Below are 25,071 nucleotides of genomic sequence, written 5' to 3'. Positions count from 1 at the left end.
CAAGTTTTTTTTTTTTTTTAATAGTTTGTTTCAAAGAGAAATCTGTAGGCTGCAGGGTTTTCTCTTCTCGGGGGAAGAGAAAGGAAGGTATGTCTGTGACTTCCTTAACATTTATAAGCACTGCATGCCTGCAGAAGGGTGAACAAAGCCCAAATATTTATTGCTTAATGTGAAAAATTTTTTGTCCACTGAAATGTGGTATAATAGACACAAGAGGGAGCCATATAGTTTACAGACCATCACAGTGAGATTATATTCCTAAAGAAAATACAGTCAAATTTAAGCTTTTTAAAAAGAATATGCAGTGGTCTTTGTGTTTGATTTTCAGGTGCACCTCTATCCCTGTTTGTAGTCAGCTACAGAGAAGTTTTTGAGAATCAAAACAAGATATGAAGAGAAGGAATGCACTTAGAGAAGGTGGAAGTGTCCAAACGATTTACATTTTGAACATGACAGGTTTGAAGCAGTGTTGTATCTTTTCCCCAGCTGTAGTAAAGGCTGTTTACTATCTGCCTAAATAAAAGACAATTTTATAACTTTAGTTGACTTTTAAAATCTTTGAAGTGATAAGTCCAAAACCAGCAGAACCCATTAGCTAACCATAGGTTTTGCAATGCATTCAGTGGCACTCTGAGTAAGTAGTACATGTATGTAGCTGCCTCTCATATGCTGGAAAAAACACCAGTTTTGTGGGACTGTCCAGAATGGTAGTTTGGCATTGATTCACACAGTGTTTTCAGCCTGTAGTCTTTGGACCACTGAGGGACCACATTATTTTTTTCTGAAGAGCACCAGCAAGTTATCTGTCTGGAAGTGTGAAAAAAAGCCATCCAAATAAAAAGAAACTGAACCTCAATATGGTTGACATTGTAGTGGACCTCTGCTATAATGCTGTCTGATCAGGAGGACGGAAGAAGTGAATAAGGCCTTCTACAGATAGCTAAAAATAGCCTCACATTTGCAGGGTCTCATGGGGGGGACTTCAGTATCTGTTAAAGTAACAACACAGCAGGGCATAAGCAGTGCAGGAGTTTTGTGGAGAGCTTTCTCACCCAGGCAATGGAGGGGCCAATGAGGAGAGGTGCTACTTGCATTCATGGTGAAAGCAGGGACAGATAACCCGGAAGGAATATGGAGACATTGTCCAATCATCCAGGGATGTGGTTAGGAAAGCTAAAACCCAGCAGCAATTGCATCTTTCAAAGGATATCACAGGTGACCAAAAGAGTTTCTATAAGTACATAGGTGACCAAAGGAGGACCAGGGGAAATGTGGGCCTGCTGCTGGATGGAGTGGGGGCCATGACATAAAACATGTAAAAATCTGGGGTACCAAATGCCTTACTTTACTGGTAAGACTGGCCTTTAGGAGTCCCAAGTACTGGGATGCCATCCAGAGGTACCTGGACAAGCTTGAGAAGTGGGCTCTTGGGAACCTCATGAAGTTCAACAGGGAAAGTGCAAGGTGCTGCACCTGTGTTGGTACAACCCATGCTATCAATACAGCTGTGGGTTGAAGGGATTGAGAACAGCCCTGCAGAGATGGACTTTGGGAGTGCTGATGGATGAGCCAGCAATTTGTGCTTGCAGCTCAGTAAGCCAGTTTTACCCTGGGCTGCATCAAAAGCAGTGTAGCCAGCAGGTTGAGAGAGGGGGTTCAATCCCTCTGCTCTGGTGAGACCCTACCTGAAGTACTGCAGCCAGCTTTGGGTTCCCCAGCATAGGAAGGACATGGAGAGATTCCAGAGGATGGCCACAGAAATAATCAGAGGGCTGAAGCACCTCTCCTGTGAGGAAATGCTGAAAGGGCTGGCCTTGTTTATCCTGGAGAAGAGGAGACTCCAGGGAGGCCTTAAAGCAGCCTTTCCATAGTTAAAAAAGATGGGAACCAACTTTTTAGCAGGGCTTGTTGCAAGAGGACCAGGAGTAATGGTTTTAAACTAAGAGAGGGTTGATTTAGACTGGACCTAAGGAAGGCATTTTTTGCAATAAGAGTGCTGAAACACTGGCAGGGTTGTGAGAGGGGTTGTAGACGCCCTGTAGATGTCCTGTTCCAGGTCAGGTTGGGTGGGGCTCTGAGCAACCATGATCTAGTTGAAGATGTTCCTGTTCATCACAGTGGGGAGTTGGACTAGGTGACCCTTAAAGGTCTCTTCCAATGGGAGACATTCCTGAGGACTGGAAAAAGGCAAATGTCCCTTCTATCCTCAGGATAGATGACCCGGGAATTACAAGCCTGTCAGCCTCACTTCAGTTCTTGGTAATGTACCATCCAGTGGGACTTTGACAGGCTGGAGAAATGGGCTGCCAATTGATGTTTAGCATGCAGTGCTGGGTCCTGCACTTGGAGTGAAATAATCCCATTATTACGGTGGGGGACAAGCTGAGCATGAGCCACCAATGTGTCCTTTCAGGAGAAAAGGGCTAATGGTATCCTGGCTGCATTAGGATTGTTGGCAGCATGTTGAGAGAGGTGAGCCTTCTCTACTCAGACACAACCAGAGTACTGCATCCAGTGTTGGGCTCCCCAGTACAAGAAGGATCAGTTTAATTCTAAAATTCTAACTGAATGGAGAAAGCAAACTCACCTATTTAAGTTAACATTTTAGCAAGTAAACTTATTTTCTTTGACTCAGTTTTATGTTTCTTTGCAAAGTTAATGAGCAAATACTTGGCTAGTGCTTTATTTTCCTTCTGTCAAGCTACTCTTACTCAAGAAGGCAGAAGTTGCCCCATGAGTCACACTTTTTAATATTTTTTAAAATAGAATCTCTTTGGTAGAAGCTGTTAATAATTTTTCAGTATTATCTGTATTGCTTTCAGCATTTCACAGGAACACTGTCAAACAGTTTTCTGACTAGGTTGTATTGACATCTGGATACTGTTTGTGAAAGTGTTGTTCTAGTCCCATTGTGAACATAAGCTTTGCAGTAATCTATCCGAAGATGTTTTGATCTGTTTGTGTGCAGTACTGGACAGAGAACTTAATTTCCTGGAGGCTGTAATCCCTTTTGATCAGATACTAAATTTCATATATTATTAATATAAAATTTGACTAATTGATTTAGCGTGAATGAAATTCTAAAATCCAGTCATTAGCTGTTGGGGACTGGAATATCATTTTAGTTAGGATGTTTAACACATCAAGTTCTAGATTTCAAAATAATGCTATAGCATCTTTAAAATCTGGTATCATGTCTGACTCTTCAATATTGGGTATATTAGGTGAGATTTCACATCTCTAGCATAATTTTTATACTAATTTTTGAAGTTGTGGTGATGCTTTCAATATGACTTGGGCTGCTCTTATATTATTTTTCTGTGTTGTTTTTAATCTATCCTATTCCAATCAGCATATGATTTTCCAGGTCAGCATGAAGTAGAACATCTGGTGTCTCTCTATACTTGGCTTGAAGACACCACCATTTCACTTTTGTGTGCTAAATGATATTTGAGTTGAATGCAGACAAATATACTTTTTTAAAACACTCTATTGAAGTAATCAGAAGGAATTTATTATTTTCAAGTTGATGCAATAGAGAATATTGCAGTCAAAGCAAATGTATTTGAAACAGAATTCCATTTTGTTTCAGTACCAGGTAGGTCTTTAGGATTCTCAGTTTTCCTCCCTGCTTGATTTATCCTCATTGGCATACCACTCAAATAACTTTTTTTTAGAAATGATGTCAGCAACACTGTGAAAAATGGATGGAAGAAAGATGGCACAGTTGTAAACCCTGTAAAATATTTTCCTTTTGTTTACTTCTGTACTATGCATGTCACCTTAAGGAGAGATTTAAAATTACATTGAGTGGGCAGTTGCAAAGGTAAAAATAGTGTTGCTATCTAATTTGCTTTGTCTGGATTTCAATGCCCAAGTTGTTTTTCTTGATCAATAATAAATAAATAGGCAGTTAATAATGAAATATATTTATGCTTTTCTGTGTTTTTCTTCTCTGTGAATGCCAAAATATTGTATTAATCTGTTTTGCTGGCAGCAGATTGAAGATTGACAGTATGCTTGCACTGTACCACTTAGTGTATCTTCTGTAAGGTGGTTTAGACATTGCAAACATGTGCCAAATTCCTGATTTTTGTGTCGCTTCTGGTATATCCCACCCTTGGCTATGATGACAGTAACAGCAGATCCTGGGGCTTCTTTGGGCCTTCCTGTGGCTGCCCCTCTCCACGGCAGAAGCAGCTCCAGGCTTTGCTGGGCTGTATCTGTCTGAGTCAGGCAGATGAAGAGCTCAAGTCCTTGCGTGGGTGGGAGGTTCTGCTGCCTTCTTCCCCCGTTCCTTCCTTGCCTTCCACAGGAACACGGCGACAGCTCTGGGCTTTGAGCCAGCCGGACACAGGAGGAGGTGTTCGGCTGTTCAGGCAGCGTTTGCTCCTCAAACAGCTGTTCCCTATCTCCTCCAAGGAAAAGGTGGCAGGCCATATGGAGGCATCCTGTGGTCCAGATTCAGACGATGGGCACCAGTTGGATCATCCTGGCCTAGATCGAAATACAAGCACATCCTGCTGGGTGTCCGCTATTTCTTGCAGTCAAAATAATTCAAAGTTGGAGGGCAGACAGGATAAAACATATCTTTCATTTTGGATATAGATGTTATATTTCATCAGACAGACATTGTTAAGATCTCCTAATCAGCAGGTTTTAATTTATTTTATATTCTGAATGGATTCTGCTGTAGTGGCCTAAACGCCTTCTTTCCTCTAGAGAAGCAGAGACGTACTTCAAAGCGTATGTGGCAGCGCTAACAAAATTCGTTTCTGCATAGTTTAAACCACATTTGGGAGGAATAATACATTCTCTTGTTAGTAGTATGGGCTTTTAAGGCATTATTTTGAAGATGGGGTTGTCAACCACTTTTCTGGTTGAGAATGCAGATAAGCATCTCTTTTTACAGCCAATAGAGTGGAGACAGTTTTTTTGTTTGCTTTTCTGTTAGTAGCCTTTTTTTTAACTGAGTTGCACTTTCTGGGACATTTGAGGCTATCCCCAGGGATGTTGTCTGTGTCTTTTGTGGAAGTGAGTGCCTCAGCAGACACCAGGAGATCATGATGCACTTACAAGTATACTTTCTCATATAAAGTTTGTACTTATTGTGCAGATTTAATATTTTTCCTGATATAACAGCAGTTACAAATGTTCCATAAATTTAAAATATTATAACAAGCTGATGTTTCTTAGAGCGGATACTCAAAGGATGTATTCTTTAAGCACTGCAAAATTATACAGGGTACTTATCTTGGTTAAAATTAGTAATTTAACTAAATTACAAAGTGGATTATCCTCTTCAGTCAGACCCAATGCTAATACTCTACACAGTAGGATATTGATATGTTGCTAAGTAAACCAAAGTTTATTTTCTTGTACTATTATTTGAATGTGGGTTGAAGAGGGAATGGTAAGTTTTTAGTTTTGGATGTGTGTGTCATTGTAGCCCCAATACCTCTAGTTCCAGGACTTAGCATGGCCTGTGGATTATGATTGATTATGAGGTGATCGTGATCCAAGCTTCCTTCTAAGTGGCTCCTGGTAGGATTTAGGGAAACTTGAGCAGTTGATTCACAGGTAACAAAACTTTGGCCATACTGCATAATGTTAATGCTTACTTAACTTACTTAAGAGTTAGCAAACTCTTTGGGTTAGCAAACTCTTTGGTTGAGGAGTGGTTGTGAATTGGAAATACCATTTCTGTCCTTTCATTTCAATGTTTCCATTACAGAATTTTATTTGTGTCTTGTGATTCACCTAATAGTGGAGTTCACTAATAGTAGAGTTGTGGGATGAATTTGTGCATGAATGTAGTGCCTGTGTGTTGCACTAAACAGAATCATAAAGTATCCAGAACTGGAAGGGACCCACAAGGATCATCCAAGTCCAGCTCCTGAAATTAACACAGTAAAATGTTTCCTGAAATGAAAAATGCTCAAGGTAAACTTTGTAGCTCAGGAAGAGCCTATAGAGTAAATGATGTGTCATGGTATGCAAACATAGACCCTTGCAAGGAGACTGGATTTTGTAGCTTGCTGTATATGTGTGAATGAAACACTGCAGAATGAACCTATAAATCTAAGGCTCAGCATGAACAGTAAACTCATATTTTGCAAGGAGATTTACCACAGGAGATAATGGAGTTCGTGTGTCCTGTTATATGAACTGCTTTGGGAGGGACTCAGGAGACTGTCTCATTGCAAAAGACATCTAATCTCAGCCCAGCTTCTCCTTCTTCAGCCCTTAATGGGGCTGCACTCAGCTCTAAGTGATTTTGTGAAAGGACAAAAAAAGGTATAGAAAACTTGGTCACTTATTTAAGTGCTGTATCTGAGCATCTTCTGTTTTGGGAAAGATTAGTGTTTCAGGATTGTGTATGTATACATACATACAGAATAAGTAGTATTCTGAAATGGAGTAGTCAAGAAGTGGACGTGAAGGCTGTCTTGCCTCTGTGTAAAAAGAGGTGGCATAGGATTGGAGGTGGGGTACTTGGTTGCAGTCAGTTGAGTTGTTTCTGTGTACTCTGTCTACCAAACAGTAACGTCCACTTTGCATGTCAAGTGGGTTGTCAGTCCTTCAGACCCTTGACTTAATAGTTAATGGTTTGAGTTGTCTGTTGTGCCACTGCTGTCTCATTAACAAACAACAATTTTTGCAGGTAGAAGGTACAGAAAAAGGGACTGTGCAGTTAAATTCCATTGCACCAGAAGGAGTCATTCCACTTTGCTTCCGCTGCATGAATCCCCTAATAGTCTGGAACAGTGCTTTCTTGTGTATATTGGCAGAAAGTAAATAAAAATTGCTGACATAAAGAATTAAGCGACAATGTTATTTAGATTTAATAAGTTTCTATCCTATGACACTTTTTTTAATATTAAGATTCATTCTGTTAGGTTTTCCAAAGTAGAATTATCTTTTTTCTGATAGGAAAGTCATATGGCAGCTCAAGTTTGTGAACGTTATTCCTAGCACTTCATGAATTGGCCTGTTTGAAAATTCCAGAGCGTGCCTCTGTAGTCATAAACTGTTGTTACAAAGTAAAATAATCTTTGGCTTTGTCTCCTGTCCTGTACAGTGAACTGGCTTCCCTCATTAGGTTAAGCAGCATATGTCCAATGGAAAAAGTGAATTCTTGGTTCCCTGTAGATCACTAGGATCCTCCATTCTGAATTCTTTATTTTACTTAGCTTTAGGGCAGTTAAAGCCTCAGCAGCTCCACAGAGAGGAGTTTCTCTTCAAGGCTGCTGCTTCAAAGGATTTCCAGAGCTGGGAAAGGGACAGTAACCAGCAAATGCTGACAGATCTTCCTGCTTCTGGCCCTGAATGTATGTGTGTTTGTGTTTTTGTACACCTACACATTGGCCTGAAACCATCAAGTAGCATCCACCAAGGCTCATAACGAAATCTCCCCATGTTAATGAGTACAGTGGAAAGAGGGAAGAATCTGCAAAGAAGAGGAAAAAATTGTTTGGTCAAAAGCAACTAACCCTTGGGGTTTATGTTCAAAGGAATGAAAGTTAACAAGGTGGAAGCTTAAAGTGGTTTTGGCTTTAACTGTTTCAAGCACCCTTAGTGTTTTGGGGGCTGTGAAGGGAGTGCAGTGTGGCCTCAGTATACTGTTAACACTAGCTACGATCGTTTCCTGGGGTAGAAGTGGAGCTGTCTCTACTTGAATGGGGATACAAGAGGTTTCTGAAATTATTGAAGTCTGATTAGTGGTATCAATGCAATGATTGCCCACGACTTTGCCTTGGACTTGCGAGTACTTGAAATAGTTGTCACAGAAGTCCAACCATCTTTTTGTCTACAAACTCTGGAAACCAACAAAAACAAAGATTTTTTTTAAAAACCTTTTTTTGGCTATGTATTGTAGTGGAGTAGTGGATGGGTCTGATGATTAGTTTATCTTAGCTTAGAGGTGGTGTATTTTTAAAAAGAACCTTTGATCACATCTAGTGATTAAAATAATTTTTTCTTACTTGGATTATACAAGGGTTAATAGCACAAAGAAATACACTGGGCAATATGACCACATAAAAATACATCAGCTCTTTTCAAGGCATCTAGTAGGGTAGATATGAACACAAATTTAACACTAAGTAAACTTTAATTTTTCCTTCTACTCAGCTATTGTATTGTGTGTTACAATAATTGGACTTGTTCTTTGCATTACTTGGTAAACAAGCAAATGTTAAGCCAATTTTAATGGAAATTCCCCATTAAGATTAGGAGCTCTGATAAATGAGCTTTAGCATTTTGTGATTGAATAGGGAAAAGGGTTACTGTCTTCAGAGGTCTGGCCACTCTGTCTGGAAGTGAATGCCCCTAGGCTGGAAAGCAGAGTGAAGGTTGTGATGACTTCTTAGCTGGGCACCCACCTATGCTACACTGCAGCCTTCATGCCATTCAAATGAAACAAGCCCTCAAAGTGGGAGTCCTTTAGCATCTACTTTCTGGAACTTGAGAATCATTACCTTGTGATGTCCATCTAAAAGTGTAATGGAGAAATTATTAACTCAGAGCCCTTATGGCACATCAGGAGTGTTTCTTGTTTGTGAGGCATTAAACATGAGATGTGAACCCCTGGATATTACTGCTTCACAAAAAGAGAAAAAATGTTTGAAAGTGTCTTTTTTTTTTTTTTTTTTTTTTTTTTTCTTGTCTCCCCCACCCCCCTCCTCCTCTGATTGCCATACTGAGTAACTGGCTTCTAGTCTGATAGTGTTTTAGGTGACTAGAATAACAGTCTGTCTCTTTCCACAGTGGCTGCAGACAATCTGGCAGCAATCACTGTTACTTTTTAATATTTCTGGTTATTTTGAGATATCCTCCAAATGTCTCAAAGAAGGCTTGGAACACTGAAGGGGAAAAAGCATTTTTTTAATTCATTTTTTTTAGGAATAGCAGCATCAGGAGGAAAATGAAATTCAGCATGCCACTATTTGTTTTTGCAGTGGTCATCACCCTGATTGCCAGCTCTGACAATATTTTCACAGAAAGGGTAACGAAATAAATGGTATTTGTTCTTTATAATAACTCTTTCAGTAGAATGTCAGGACCTGCATCTAAATGAATATATTCACATTTTCATGTTCCCATTTTTTATTTAAAGCTTCCCCTCCCAACTTTCTGAAACTACTTCATACAGACTTGGTAAGTTAAAATTAGGGTTCATGTAGTGGATAATGTCACATTTGAAAGCTAATCTGTAGAGACCTAGCTGCATGAACCTGTAGAAGCTAGATCTGATTTTTTTTTTTCTACGTATTAAGTGTTTGTTTAGTTTAAATATGTCTGTATCTTTTTTGAGCAGTCTGAGCAATTTGCATGCTATGCAGCAGTCATCTTCTATACTTTATTAAATATCTGTCAATTATAAATATCAAGGTTTTACATTAATGTCAAGATAGTACATCAAAAATTCATGGAATATGTGACTTTTTTCAAGGGTATTTAATACTTAATGCATTTGTGTCATTTTTCTTTCTAGATATATTGACAGGTTTTATTAAGTGTTTGTTAGGGAGATTTCATTTTTACCAAGGGACTATAAAGAGAAGCTGCATACTAAATCATATTCTTAATCAGAATATTGTTCTTTTTTGTGTGTCTTCAAATTCTTGTAATCTATAGGGTTTCTAAGTTACATGGTAAAATAGACCATATCAGAAATCTAACATGATCAAATATGCTGATGTATCTTAACTTTAAAAGAGCTACTAGACTATTGTACCTTGGAATGTTATAAATATGGTAATTACATATACTGGGATTTTATTCTGTCCTGTATCTTTTAAGACCATATATTTTGTCCTTGATTGTAATTTACTAGTGGTTTTATGTGAATTGCATCTGGATGATGTCCACGTAGGGGCACTCCTGAAGTTTCACAGATTTACAAATGGAGAGCGTGACAGAGCATTTGGTGGCTTTGCCAAATCCAGGATCTATGCCCTGTGGGTTGAGTGTTCAGGTTGGCTGTTACAGGGGGCTACTGATCTCCCTGCAATCCACTGATCTAATAGCTGTTTCCTACGGAGAGGACAATGACAGCAGATACAGATCTTGCATCCTATGCTTATTTGCTCCAAGTGCGGGTTGAGGCTGTAGGCTGGTGCTCCCGGCATGGGCTGTGGGCTGGAACTGAACACAGGGGCTGTAGCAGTCGCTTTTGGGCTGTTGAGCCCCTGCAGTGTCTGCGATGCCTTTTCACTTCCAGTGCATTATGACCGTAGTCATTCTTACCCTTGGAAAAACAGCATGTTCGGCTAAATGCTGCTGTTTCAGGGCAGGAGGAGAGCAGGAGAGAGCAGAGGGGACAGACAGGGGTGTTTGCGTTCCCGGGATTTTTCTCCTGGGGTGAACAGTCGGACCCCAGTCGGTGCAGCTCGCGCTGCAGGTGCGGTCTGCTGTGCGGGGTTTGGTGCCCTCGCCCCGCAGGCCGGGCAGCAGCGCAGCGAGGTTTGGGGTGCCGGATGCGCCCCGCGGGTTTGGTGCCCTCGCCCCGCGGGTTTGGTGCCCTCGCCCCGCAGGCCGGCAGCAGCAGCGCAGCGGGGTTTGGGGTGCCGGAGGCGCCCCGCGGGTTTGGTGCCGTCGCTCCTCAGGCCGGCAGCAGCAGCGCAGCGGGGTTTGGGGTGCTGGAGGCGCCCCGCGGGTTTGGTGCCCTCGCCCCGCAGGCCGGGCAGCAGCAGCGCAGCGGGGTTTGGGGTGCCGGAGGCGCCCCGCGGGTTTGGTGCCCTCGCCCCGCAGGCCGGGCAGCAGCGCAGCGAGGTTTGGGGTGCCGGAGGCGCCCCGCGGGTTTGGTGCCCTCGCCCCGCGGGTTTGGTGCCCTCGCCCCGCAGGCCGGCAGCAGCAGCGCAGCAGGGTTTGGGGTACCGGAGGCGCCCCGCGGGTTTGGTGCCCTCGCCCCTCAGGCCGGCAGCAGCAGCGCAGCGGGGTTTGGGGTGCTGGAGCCGCCCCAGCGGTTTGGTGCCCTCGCCCCTCAGGCCGGCAGCAGCAGCGCAGCGGGGTTTGGGGTGCTGGAGCCGCCCCAGGGGTTTGGTGCCGTCGCCCCTCAGGCCGGCAGCAGCAGCGCAGCGGGGCGGGGCAGTGCGCGGCGCCGCCGGCAGGGGGCACTGCCGCCCCGCGGCGTGAGGGCCCGGCCCGGGGCGCGGGGGCTGGAGCGGGGCTGAGCCCCGGGCCGGGCATGGGCCGCGGGGAGCGGCACCCACCGGGCTCCAGGGAATAAATTACAGCAAATGCCGCCTGTAAGCTTGAGGCGCACCGTGACACCCGACTCCTCACACCGATTGCCGCGGGGAAACGCGGTCGTGCTGTAAAGGAAACTAAGGGGCCGATACCCGCAGTGTTGCTGCTGTCTTTCCCTGCTTAATTTATCCAGCTGCTGAAAAATACATTAATAGCACTAGCAATAAGAGTTGAAATTAGATTGTCATAAATGAAAACTATCGGGAGGTTTTTTTGATTGTAATAATTAATTCCAGCTGAAGGCTGAGTTTTGCGTTCGTTTCTGGACTCGGGTCTGGACTGTCCCCAGCGAAGGTGCCTCCTGAAATGCCTTGGGTTGGGTCTCGGTGCTGCGTTTGTGCAGAATGGTTTTGTGAAAAGAAACAACTGTACAACGTGTTGCCACAATTAAATTCGAAGGGATTTGTTATACAGTGACTGTGCCATCGATGTGAGTGAAAATCATGTGGAGTGCTATAAAAAGAAAAATAAATTAGAAGTGAGAGGAGGGACAGGAGCCGCTGGAATTGTTAACTTCAGCCGTGTTCCGCAGAAAGCCCATCGGAAGGGTTAACCGGAGGGGCTGAGGGAGAGCAGCCACCTGGGACCTCACACCCAATTGGCAGTCTTTTGTAATATATAATTTGCCTAAAATTGCGCGCTGAGCACAAGCTTTTGTTTTCTAATTGATTTACGGTTTGAGCCACTTTTACCTCATCCCCTACTGTCCTGCACACAGTGCCAGCAAGTACATTACAGTGAGAAATGATAAATTACCACGCACTTGTGATGCTAATGCATCAAGAGTAAAAAACTGCGTACTACATGGAGCTTCATACATTAAAAGCGTAGCGAAGATAGAGCTATGCAAAAAATCATTTGTATCTTCTGAAATAACCGTTTGATCATTTGCTTCAATTCGTCTCAGAGACCTAATTGAACCTGAAGATTAAAATTTATGCTGCTATGGATTTCCATTTGTGAATTGGAACAAAGTTCTAAAGAAAATGTGTGAATGTAGGCTTAAAGCTACCTGTATTTTCAAGACTGTAAATAAGTTAATTAGTCAGAAAAATAACGGGTATCAGAGCTTCTTAAAGCTTTTAGAAATCAAATGTTTGTTTAATGAGAACTGCAGTATGCATTCATAAACGGCACAGCTCTTAGATAGGAGCGTGCATAGAGGGGTTAATGTAGATACTGCCTAATCAGTGTTTGTCACCAAAGCTACTTAAATATTTTAATCTGCTTTTGCTGCAGAGGTGTAGTGCAACTTTTACTGAATAACACTCTTACAGGTATCAAGGAAGAATTGAATATCTTGTATAATATTTCTTGCATTTGTGAAATACTTCACTGATATCACAGAGGAGAGGAAAATGTGGAAGTTGATGAAAGCTAATGTAAACTTATTGTCTGATTTCTTTCCCCCAGTGTGCATCGAGGGCTGGATTGTGTTTTACCTTCACAAACTCAGTCCACCTTAAATTTTTTTTTAAATTTTTGTACAATGTCTGTGGGTTCCAGCCTTGAAATATGAAGAAACAGATTTATGGCGGCTGCTGGGCACAACAAATTAAGTTGACAGTGATGTATGAGAGCATAATAGCATGATGATCCCTCTGTAGCGCGGCTGGACGCCTCCTGCTTCATTTGGCTCTTGTTAGGATCTGTTAGGCAGCTAAATAATGAAATTCTGCTGACTGATTTCTGATTTCTCTTTTCTTCCTCTTTTCACCTTTTTATGCAACTTACATTTTGCAGACCCATCCTAATGCCAGCAAACTGCCCTTAAAGGATTCTTTCACTTATGACGACTACAGGTTGGTCTGTCTTTTAATTAATTTTTTTTCTTTGTTTATTTTCTGATTTTGCTATGGTAGACTATGGGGCCCTGGAATTCTTCATTGATGGGAAAGCCCTATTGTTACTGAAATGTTAGTAATAGGATTTAATACTAATACACTTTCTTAATGAAGAAGAAAGTGAAATAAATATGTAAATTTTAATTGTTACAAAGGAATAGTCATTCATTATAAGCAGTTAGTTCAGCCAACTGGCACACATAGTCAGATTACTAAGGTAATTCCTTTTTCTTAAGAAAATAATTCAGTTGATGTGGCAGGAATTTTAGGGTTTGGGGAAATTTTTTTTAATTTCTTTTTTTTTCAATGAAGGCTCTACCAGCACATACTAGCAAAAGTTAATATCTAGAGCTGCTGCTGTTGAACAGGAGAGCTGGAGAACGGAAGTTGTACACATGAAGCATGAGTGTCACTTGGAGGTGCTGTAAGGGGTGACATAACCAAGATAAAAAGAATAATAATTAAGATAATGAGAGCTTTAATTCTGTTAAATGATTAAAATAGCATGAATAAAAGGCATTCATGAGGGATTTTCTAGCCTAGTTGTACTTGTGGGTAAGGCTATGAAAGTGGGATTTCCAAAGCATACTTCCTTCACTTAAAGGGTCACTGAGGAGCACACCAACTTACAAGTGAAGTGCTGGTCTAAAATTTTACAAATAAATTGTGACAATTAACAAGAAGCATATTGTTACTGTGTTTCAAGCAGTGTTTGTACATCAGAATTATCCACAATTTAACTTTCTTTTTAAAAATTAGGTAGATGTCAGTTTGCCACTCTCTTTCTTAGCAGTCTAGTCCTTCTGATGAAATCCTTCAGGAAGTCTAGTATATTAACTGCATGTTTGTAGTAGAGTCAGTAGGAATTAAAATTATTTTGACCTTCTCCTGTGATATCTGGTGATATCTTTTTTTTTCCCTTATAAAACCCCACAACACATACATGTATTAAGGCCAGAACACGGTGAAACTAATATTCTTTTTTTCCACTGAAGTTTAATATTAATTTTTGTCAGGTATAAAATAAAAAATGAAATTCTAGAAAATACTGAAATTCTAAGCTTTTTTGAAAGGTTTGAAAAGGTAGCTTGCATTTTGTTTATTTAACCTGACTTAGAAGGGTTTTGAATGATGTCCATGTGCTAAAGAACTAAGTAATACTGTCTTCATGGTGTTTACCTGGATATCTGTTTGGAATGTTGTAGCTTTTTTTTCCTCTCAATTTTATTAAGCAGAAAATTTAGCAACTGACCTAAGCCAAAATCTTGCAAATTGAAGAGAAGCACTTAGAAAAAATTACCCGTGTGTCAGGTGGTTGCACTGGTTTCCAGTTCATGCTTTTTAGAGGGTGAGGGGGAAAATGCGTCCTAGCTCTTACAAGCATTTGCATGTAGATGAGAGTTCCTGCTGCCCAGCAGGAAAACCTGCAGGTGCAGGTGGCCCTGGGTTTGGAATAAGTACTGTGAGGTATGGATGTGGTGAAGGGCTGGGAAGCAGAAGCTGACACAGAGATGGGATCTTGGTTGAGGAATGCAGCCAATGGAAGGTGTGAAGATTCTCTTGCAAAGAGGAAAGGGATCACAGTCCTGGTTTGGTATTTGTTCTGTGTGCATGCCTTGGAAACCTGGGAGCTGTTGCTTCTCCTGCAAGTGATATTGCCTTCTACTGTTCCTATAGTCAGTGTGGTCTTTAAGGAAACTAAGTTTGGAAACTCCCAGTCTAAATGATTGCTTTGGGTGGGACTATGGCCAATTGTACTTTAATGCTTTGAACACTGACCATCTCATGTTTTTCACTTTTGCAGATGGGCAGTTTCCTCTGTTATGACACGGCAGAACCAGATTCCAACAGAAGATGGTTCCAGAGTTACACTGGCTCTAATACCTTTATGGGACATGTGTAATCATACTAATGGACTGGTAAGGATTTCTTCAGTGTTGCTGAAAGACTTTAGGGCTTAAGTATTAAGCCTTTCAACTGCTGTACAACAGTTTAGTTAAGACTTTCTGTTATGCTTCTTAACACAGGTATGTTGTCTTCCCAAGAGACCCTAAAAAACTAATATCTGAAAGAAAAGGTTGTCAGTTTCTCAAATGTCTTATGATAGCTTTTCAGAGAGAGCTTTCTTCATCTAGAGAAAACTTTACAAGTGATTTGATACTTGTGTAAAGTTATGTCTTATGTACATATAATGTGCTTTTAATAGTTTTCATTTACATGAAACATTTTGTCCAGACAAGTCTGAATAGTCTCCTGACATGGAGCTTTGTTTCTGGTGGGCTGAAAAAGATGCACAATACTGGACAGATTTGTTCTGAGAAGGGAAAGCAGGCACTGATGTAGCTACCACTAGGGAAAGTGGTTAGAGATTTGCAACTAAGAAATACTGCCTGCTCTCCTAACCGTGCCCAAAGAGCCTTGTTATAGAGACAGCAACAACAAGAACAAAGCCTAGTTCAACAAAAACAGTACATCTGTTACTACATCAAAGAAACAAAATGCAAAAATACTACTTCAGGGCGTATTAAACATTTAAAAGGTGACATATGTATATAGAAAGTCAGACCTGCTGACATTTTGGCTTACGTGCACTAGTTCAGGGGATGATTCCAGATTTCATTAACAGACTAGTTAATGCTGAGGTGAGGAAATGGAAACCCAGAGAGGCTGGTTTATCAATGTTATTTAGTCATGCTCATGTACACTTCAAAAGTCATACCCCTGCTTGTGTTTCCAGTAGATATTATTTATTGTAAGCACTGGATATGACCACACTATTCAAGTGATCTGGTTCTTTTGTGGGAGGGTTGACCTGAGTGTTAGGACAGTGTTAGTGCTGTTGGTATAAAAAAGAGTCTATTTTAAATGAACAAACTGTAAAGCAAGTTGTTTTTCACTTGACATTTAGCTGATTTAGTGTTACTATGACTGTATCAATTACAGCAGGGTAGGCTAGGCTATGAAGTTGCAAGTGTTTGAGGTTCATTATTTATTTATTTTTCCTTATTGCAAGGTGATTACAGTGATTCTTGCCTTTGCCTATTTGTTATGCAATCTCACAGCTTTGATTTAGCAATAAAGTTCATATGAGAGTCTTGAGTATAAAGAAAACTGCTTAAAATTCAGAAATGTGTATTTTTGTAATATAAGTCATAGCTGCAAGCATCAGTACTTCCTGTACCCTTTTCCTGCTGGGCATCTCTTTCAGATGCTTTTGCAGAGACTTGTCTGTATTCATTAGACAACTCTTAATGAATGCCTTCAAAGTTGGGATTAGAGTAAAGAGGAAGAGAATCAAGGTTCTGTGAGGGAAAATTTAAGAAGCATGTATTAAAAGAGCAGCTATTTATGTTGTTTTACTTATTCAAACTTCTATTTAATTTGATAGAGTAATTTTTATTTTTATTTTGCTGTTTAACAATGGGTTTGATATGGAGCCAGCCTCTGGAGCCAAACCTCCTAATGCAGTAGTATATCAGGATTGGAAACATTTTTTTATGCTGAAGTATATCCTAAAGGGCAAAGGGGGCTGTGCTGAATTTAATACTTTGTATATATGTAAAGATTTCAGTGGTTTATTTCATTTTTCTACAGAAAATAATTTAAATTTATATAAATTCAAGAAGGATAGAAAACTGTAATATTGATAATGGGCTAAGAAAAGCTACTAAGCCATTTATGTTGTGTGCTAATTGCCTTGTACTATTAGAAATGGGTGGGGGGGTGACTGCTAAGGTAACTGTAAGCTGCCTGTATCACAGTTTATTTTATTGTAGAGTGAGGTGAGGGTGGGCTCTGCTCTAAACATAGCACAATCCCTTTAAAATACATGAAGGAAACAGTTATTCATTGCAGAAAAGTAAGAAACAAAAGATGACATTGAATGCACCCCTGTCTAGTTTATTCTACATAGCGCTGAAATACCTCCCAAATCAATCAGCTACCATATATATCCCTGTTCTTGCTTTATTCCACAGGGCCCCTTTCCATGAGCTAGATAATAAAATGCTCTTTGGATTTTAACTGGAGCTAGGTCCATCCAGCTTTTTCTTGCTTCTGACACTATTAATTAGATCAACCTGCCTCTAAGAACTATTTCAAAATGGTTGTCTTCATGCATTTCTCATTGTTATTCTTTAGTGGGATTGTATTTTGACAGTCAGAGGTTGATTACCAGTTCTGACAGAGCTTTGAATAAGCTACATTCTGCCTGTTGGGCTGGGTCCATCCTTAATCACTGACCAAGAGACTATTGCATGCTTTATACACAACTTGAAATTCATGTATCAGTCTGCTTCAGAAATAAAACTGAAGGGATGCAATTTGTCAGCTATCATGTGGGAAGAGAAGTAAACACCCTGTTAATTCTCTTACGTGACTGCTATTAAAAGAAAGAGGAAATAGGAGTCTAGCACTCCATTATGCTTTATAGAAAAGTCTTTCAGAAGTGCTGCTGGGTTTTGTGTGCTGTTTTGGTTTTTTGTTTGTTTTTTTTTAAAGCAAAAATAAAAATTTAATAGAAGGATCAGTACTCCAGTGAGGCATGCTTAAACTGACAGAATCCTCCTCTTAAAATATTGGAATTTCCCCAGTCTGTGAAAGCCTCCTGTTCCACCAGAATTTCAAGGGATTGGAGTGAACTTTTCACATTCAGAACTATTTTCACTGAGTTTACACACTAAGAAAATTTAAGGACAGGTCAATGGTTTCTTTCTTTGGATGAATGGTACAGTTTTTCAGAAGGTGACTGCATTTGAATGAGGAAAGTTGATTTGTCATCCTCTATCATTTGTAATGTGCAGTTCAGGGTAGGATAACTTTCTAAACCAAAGATCTTAATTAAAATGGTGCAGTCCAAATTAGAGAATGCACAGGAATTTCTGTGTTCAAGTGCTGCAGCCTGTGTTTCTCAGCAGGCTGTATTGCATGACTCTCTTTTACTGATCTCCACATGCCACAAACCTGTTAAATAGACCTGCAGTGAGGCATCTGCACAGGGAGGTTTCTGCAAGTGTCTGCAGGACCAGGCTGCCCGTGCTTGGGGCTGACATTTTGGATTTGCTCCATTTGAGAGCACTGTTTCGGCTGACAAATGCACATTTAATGATGCAAGCAGTGCAAAAACATTAATGTGTAAGCAATCAACCTAGCTTTTGAAATAATCTGAGGAGTTCTGTCTTTGGACAAGCTGCATCCAAGATGAGAATTAGGGTATACCACAACTCATGTCAGTCAGCTTACAAAAAAGTATGTTTTCATTTTCAAAGGCTGAGAGAGAGTCTTTGGCTTCTAGGTTTTTCCTCAGGCTCAGAGCATGTTTTTCCATAAGTTACCTCTGTCAGTACTGAACTCAGACTACCTACCATAAAAGTTGCTTTCTGATTTTCAGCAGCTTATGTTCCATCCTGTGGCTGTATCTTTGGTCATACTATTCAAGATCTTACTGTTTGTCACTTTATAAAAATTTACATTTTTAGGATAGCTTTACTTGTTAGTTGACCCCTTTACAGTTTTGTAATTGTTTTTGGGGAAGTACAGGTTTGTCAAGAGTTTATCCTCTTCCATTGCCAGCTCCCATCACAAAAATCCTTTTAGCATTTTAAGAGTATTACTTAACTTTTAGATAAAGGGATTATTTTCAAGTAAATTATAATTCTCTGAAGATTGTATCCCCTAAAGATCCACAGTTATCTAATCCTTTTTTCATTGAGAGATCAAAAATGTGTTGGCAGTTGAAGGATAAAGCACAGCATATAGAGCTGTCAGTGCCTTGCTCCCGTGGGCCTCATGGGAGTGACTGAAAGCTCCAGAACTTTATAACAAGCTGCTGGTTTTAGCATGGTACTTTGTCTGTGCTCTATGGAGGGTACTTTCCTCAGAGCTTTCTGTTCACTTCAGGTAGGTTATTTCCTCCATTAGATTTCTTTAATGCAGAGATTTTTTTTTTAAAAAGAGATTGCTCAGGAATCATGAGGCAGTCACTATCAGCTATATTCTATTGTGCTGAAAAAGAAATGTGTGCAATTCCTATTGTTAATATTTATTTCCAATAGGAAAATTTGTCAGTGGTGGGAGAGAGAAATATTAAATGCTAAAGGTGCTTTTGTCACTCTTTTCCTGAATAGATCACTACAGGCTACAATTTGGAAGATGACCGGTGTGAATGTGTAGCACTTCAAGATTTCAAGGCTGGAGAACAGGTACTGTGAAGAGTTGTCTACATTATTTTTGTTTCATAAAGTTCTGTGGACACTTGATGACTCCCTAGAAAATTTTACTAATGCAATGGTGTGGATTAAACTCTGCTACATTTGAATTTTATTATGCTGAGCTAATTTTGAGTGAAAATGCTACCAAACAAAATTTTCCAGAATATTTTCTATCAGTTGGTAGACCCCAACTGTGGGAGAGTTTTATTCCTCATATTTTATAGAACTAGTTGAAATCTTGAATCTTTGGTGAGTGAACATATGCAGCCACTAAGTTTGTATTCTGGAAGAGCTTAGTAAAAGGCCATATCCCAAGGACCAAAGAGAAATATTTTTTTAGATTTGTTTGCAGTAGTGGATTGTAGAGTCTTTTTTAAAAATGGTGTTTGTTGGCTTATTTTTCTTGTTAGTCTTAATTCATTTAAAAGAGGTGAAATGCAATGCATTTGGCAGTCATTTTATCCCATGCTGTTATCACTGCAATGCTTAGTGGAAATGAGAAAGGACCTAAAAACACACTCCATCCCTTTCATACAAGCATGCATGCATTTATCTCTTTATCCTGAGACAGCAGAAGAGCGTTGCAAAGATGCATAGAACAGTTCAGAATCCAGTGTTTTGATCAGAACTGCTCAAAACCAAAACTGAGTGTCCAAACTAGTGATGCATTGAAGACAGTGGTTCCAGGAGGTAGGAATCCCCTGCGCTGTGTCAGCAGCCAGCCTAAACTCTCAAGTGGAGCAGCACTCCTTTTCTCACTACTGCCTGTGCAGTCAGCATGGCCAGACAAAGCCTTTGTCTATGAAACATCCTGAAATGTTTTGTAACTCAGCTTCTGAGTTATTACTTTTACTGCATTATTTTGCCAGTCTTACAATTTATGATATTTTGATTTTAATTTTTCTTATGTATTGGTATCTTTTTTATGACAAAGAAGTGTCTTTTTTGAATGCATCTTTCCAGAAGTGTATTTATCCTCATTGCTGTTCTGGGGTTTACAGTGATTGTATATTTTCGGTCTCAGAATTTGTTATGGTAGTCAAATATTTTCTGTTTCTTCCAGTTGTGGTGTGATGAGTTGAAAAGGGTCCACAGTTTTTCCAGAAGTGATCCAATTTATAATTTTCCACAGCTGGCAATGGATGTGTCATATAGTTGTTCTGGCTGCTCTCTCCATTTCAATTATAGAGGGTTCCTATATTTCAATTTTATTTTAGTAGTTTCACTTTGTGTGCTATTTATCAGAATTTCTGTGCAAACTTTAACTGTTAGTGACATCTTTAAAGCTCTAATTATATAATGCTTCAGTCCTTTAATATACCATACAGATATTATTTCTTACAGTTTCAGCAGGAAGAGTGTATGATCCATGCTTTTACTACTAAAAAATGTTAGGCAGCAGAAGTCTACAGAGTCTATCAAACACTGGCTTGAAATAAAGCAATACTCACTCTGTTTAACTGGGTTTTTGTAAAAGACTCTTGGAGTGTTTTCTTGCATGATATGTGACTTTTAGTTTAATATGAGATGTATCACAGTAGTTTTAAAACTTGAGAAGGTGAGCAACTCTCTCCTTACCCACTGCCTTACTATACCTAGGCAGGTCATGTGCTCATCATATGAGTGTGTTACAGTATAATGTTTGCTATAATTCAGTATCATACTTAAACATTTAGTGCTTAGGGTAAATAGTTCTAATACAGAATTGAAAACAGAGAAAGTAAATGGCATCACTGCTGTTACTGAGCCCTTTAGAGAGCACTGTGTCTTTCTCTGTCAGCTAGAGAGGAATGGAAGATTGCAGGCTTCCAAAGCACTGCTGTACCCTGAGGTTCTGAAGGGAATTCTGTAACTGCTGGTAACTTTTTCTTCTGATTGACAATTTTGTTATCAAACGCAAATGGGAAAATATCCTCTTGATGTGGGAGAATACAATTGCTACTCTGACCTCTAGTCCCGTGGATTTCATACTGCCTAGCCCTGAGTTAAATACATTCTGCAGGTTATATTTAGAAACATCTTTTAAAATGTGAATTAAAGTAACTATATCCTTTATAGAAAAGAGTTCAGAGTAAAACAAAAATAAATACTGGCAGAACACAGTTCAGATCTCTGTATGATGTACTGTGGTATATCCATATCTTAAGGTAACATTTACATGAAAGCAAAGTTGAGTTGTCAGCAGTATAGTTTTGAGTGGATATTTGTTTGGGGAAAGTGACTCCAGAAATACCATTTATTTTAATGGGCTCTCCTTGTCTCTGATTTTTTTTAGCCTTTAATAAGCCTTTGAAAGCTTATTTCCATATGCTGGTATTTTATGACAGTGTGAGAAACCAGAACATTTTTATTTTAAAATACAGAATAAGAATTTCTTCTTGCCTTTCAAAGTCTCTGTTACATGGATATGTTTACATCTACCTCTAAAGTGTAATTGCCACATTATGTACAGCATTTGAGTCAACACCAGAAAACAAAGCATGTTCATATAACTAAATACACCTTGTACTCAGAATAGTAACTCTTCTAGAAAATAACTTTCAAATTATGTCAGTTTTGTGAGCTGATCTTAAGCTTTTTTCCTGTCCCTTCACTTCTCTTTTCATCCTTCTAGATTTACATTTTTTATGGCACTCGGTCAAACGCTGAATTTGTGATCCACAGTGGTTTTTTCTTTGATAATAATTCACATGACAGAGTGAAAATAAAGCTTGGCGTGAGTAAAAGTGACAGGCTGTATGCTATGAAGGCAGAGGTCTTAGCTCGTGCTGGTATCCCAACGTAAGTAAAACACAATGCCATGGGTTTTTAAAAACATTTCCAGAGTATATAGTGTCCAGTAGAGCATATATGAAGCTCTTCTGTGATAATTTTCTTAGGTGTAATATTTCTTCTGTTTGTATAGCAAATTACAGTTATTGTAATAATATTTGCAGAAGTTCTCTGAACGATATTATCTTTTAATTTGAACCATATATAAGGAAAAAGCCTTTGCTTTTATAACCATTTGAACAAAAACAGAGCAAAGATTAATTTGAAGCAATCTATGGTTTTACTTTCTTTCCTATCCCTTGCAGCCATACTACAATGCTCAATATGTGAATCACAGCATTTTCCTTTAGTCATTTCAGTCCAGAGGGACTATTAGGAGCAATAGACATGAAACATTATGTTTCATTAATTTATTATGAAAGGTGTATCAAGTAATTTTAAGTGTAAAACTGTAGATAATCATTCTTTTCAGGTACAGGTTAAGGAAGGTTTTCAGTTTGAGCTAATATTACCTAATTTTTTTTAAGTTACTTTTGTAACAGTACATTTGTTTTATACTTTATGGTCTTTTATGTTGAAATAAGTTCAAAGGTATGACAATTGGACTTGTATTTACTGTTGTTGTTTGATTGTTTCTTTTATTAGTTCAAGTGTTTTTGCCTTGCACTCCACTGAGCCTGCAATCTCTGCCCAGCTTTTGGCTTTCCTTCGAGTGTTTTGTATGAGTGAAGGTAGGATATTTTATTAACCTAACCTAACCCAATCTAATTTATATTTGTCTTGTTTTGGGGATTTTTGATTGTTTTTTTTTTTGTTTTTTGTTTTTTTTTTTTTTTGTTAATGTAGGAATGTGATAGACATTTATAAAGAACATTAAGATAGGAGATCAGAAAAGTTGAGGAGTTTAAGTTTCAAAAGGAATCCGTAAACTATTGAGAACCCCCAATCTTTGGCCATGTCATCTGAGGGAATATTTCAGTAACTCTGAAAGCATGAGTGATACAATTTTTTATTTCTTTTAATCTCCCAGACTCTTGTGAATGAGTGAACTTTGGAGTTTTATCTCTAGTTTTTAGGTTTCAAAATAGTTTGCAGAACAAGATCATGCAAGACATAGGGGTTTACATGCTTAAAATCAGAGCATTTTACCCATCACCACTGGAATCATTTAAGTATGAAATTGGAATAGATGAAATATGGAAGACACATTTTGGAGTTGAGTATTTTCAATATTTTAGTAATTTGTAATCAAAATAGACAATATTTTGGTAATTGGTAATCCAAAACAAATTTCTGTATTTGCAGACTTTCTAGTGTTTCTCTTCTGTTCCTTTTATTTGTGGGGCAAAATATATGTACGTTTAATAAATATTCACCTTATTTGTGCATGTGAAACTTCTCATTAAATACTCATAATAGCTCCTTGCTGGCTAGATGCAGTTTTGAAGGTTGTGGATGTGACAGTTTGTCATGACAGTGAGAGAACTCCCTTGCAATTGGAATACTGTGCAGATGATTTGGAAGAAGTTGAGTTTTTGCATGTGGTCTATTTGCTTTCTTTAATAAGAACAATGTAACTTAATGTCATGCCTTCACTTCCTCATTTCATCCATCTTTTAGAACTTACTAAGAAATTGGAATATACCAGAACAATTCAGTTGGAAGGGACCTACAACATCTATCTATTCCAATTGCCTGATATTTCTGGGAAGTAAATTCAAGGGAAGAAAATTTTAGGATGATGAGGGAGTGAATTTTTGGCTTGGAGAGGAAAATATAGCTAGTGAATGCTTTAATTGCATTTCTCTGGTGTATGATTGTGCTCAGTTTATTTATGTGTCTTAAATAATGTTTAAGATAACTGTTTATTGAGAAACTACATGCAAGCTCTTGGATGTATCAAGTTTGTGATAACTGCTTTTCAGTAGTCAAATTTATTAATTAAAAGTTAATGAAATTTGTGTAGTGTCAAGGAGCTGATTAAATCTTTTTTTGCTCTTGAATTTTGATGGATGTCTTTTCTGACCACCTGTAGGTAGTTTCTGCTACTGAAAAAGATTCCCAAGACAGTAGGAAAAAGAATTCCATTGCTATTTGCACACTCTCTGGCCTGTTCCTTTTATTCTCTAAAAGTTCATTGAACTCTTTACAAATTTACTCCCTTTCATTTATGAATGCTTTTACAAAACATTCTGTTTCACTGACACAGATTTACACTGTGTATGAGAGGCTGTGATATCTAAAGTATCTTTATTTTCAAGTGGAGAGAAGGCCCATTTTCTGCTGACCTCAAGACTTCCAGTTTTCCTTGAGGCAAATCCTAGAAGAAAGCAACATATCAGTTAATTCTTATTTGAGGAAAGGGTTATTTTTTGTTAGCTGCTCAAAGATGCACGATTGAAAATAAATCTTTCTGCAGTTTGTCAACTGACAAAGTGAATGATGAGATTGTTTTTTAACAGATTGGTTTTATACTTATTGCAGAAGAGCTGAAGGAGCACTTGATAGGTGAACATGCGATTGGCAAAATCTTCACTCTGGGGAACTCTGACTTTCCTGTTAGCTGGGACAATGAAGTTAAGCTTTGGACATTCCTGGAGGCCAGAGCATCTCTTCTTTTGAAGACCTATAAAACAACTGTGGAGGTAAAATTATCATTATGTGTAATTTAAATGTCTGAATTCTTCTGTGTGTTGTGATTGTAGGAAAAGGTATTTTTTCCACCATCTTGTCTTTGCAAAATTCAATCTGAATGTTAGTAGATAATTCATTCTGTACTTTTTAAGTGCAGAAACAGTTTTGCATTATCTAAGGAAAATCAAATAAGATTGCAAAACAGAAAATTTTGTTAATGTAATTTTGTTAATGTATTTTTCCTTTGATTTTCCAAGTGCTTTTTTCTCTGCAAATAAGATGGGGAATCAGTTTCAACTTGTTGTTTATTAGTTGCATTCTCCAGACTGCAAAGAAATGTGGTCCTATTACAAATGTAT

The 25,071-nt window shown here is 39.1% G+C and overlaps 1 protein-coding gene across 1 annotated transcript in view; it reads left to right on the top strand.

Annotated features, from left to right (window-relative positions):
- Positions 1 to 25,071, top strand: part of SETD3 (SET domain containing 3, actin N3(tau)-histidine methyltransferase) — a 61,974-nt gene that overhangs the window by 34,145 nt on the left and 2,758 nt on the right. The window contains exons 7-12 of the mRNA XM_056494227.1: positions 12,997 to 13,055; positions 14,902 to 15,016; positions 19,223 to 19,297; positions 21,921 to 22,087; positions 22,724 to 22,809; positions 24,563 to 24,723. Of these exons, the coding sequence (XP_056350202.1) occupies positions 12,997 to 13,055; positions 14,902 to 15,016; positions 19,223 to 19,297; positions 21,921 to 22,087; positions 22,724 to 22,809; positions 24,563 to 24,723 (663 nt within the window). The remainder of the gene's footprint in view (positions 1 to 12,996; positions 13,056 to 14,901; positions 15,017 to 19,222; positions 19,298 to 21,920; positions 22,088 to 22,723; positions 22,810 to 24,562; positions 24,724 to 25,071) is intronic.

The sequence above is a fragment of the Oenanthe melanoleuca genome, chromosome 5 (assembly GCF_029582105.1).
Source record: "Oenanthe melanoleuca isolate GR-GAL-2019-014 chromosome 5, OMel1.0, whole genome shotgun sequence".
In the NCBI taxonomy this organism is placed as follows: Eukaryota; Metazoa; Chordata; class Aves; order Passeriformes; family Muscicapidae; genus Oenanthe; species Oenanthe melanoleuca.
Note: the sequence above shows the minus strand (reverse complement) of the source record. Positions and strands in the feature narration are given on the sequence as shown.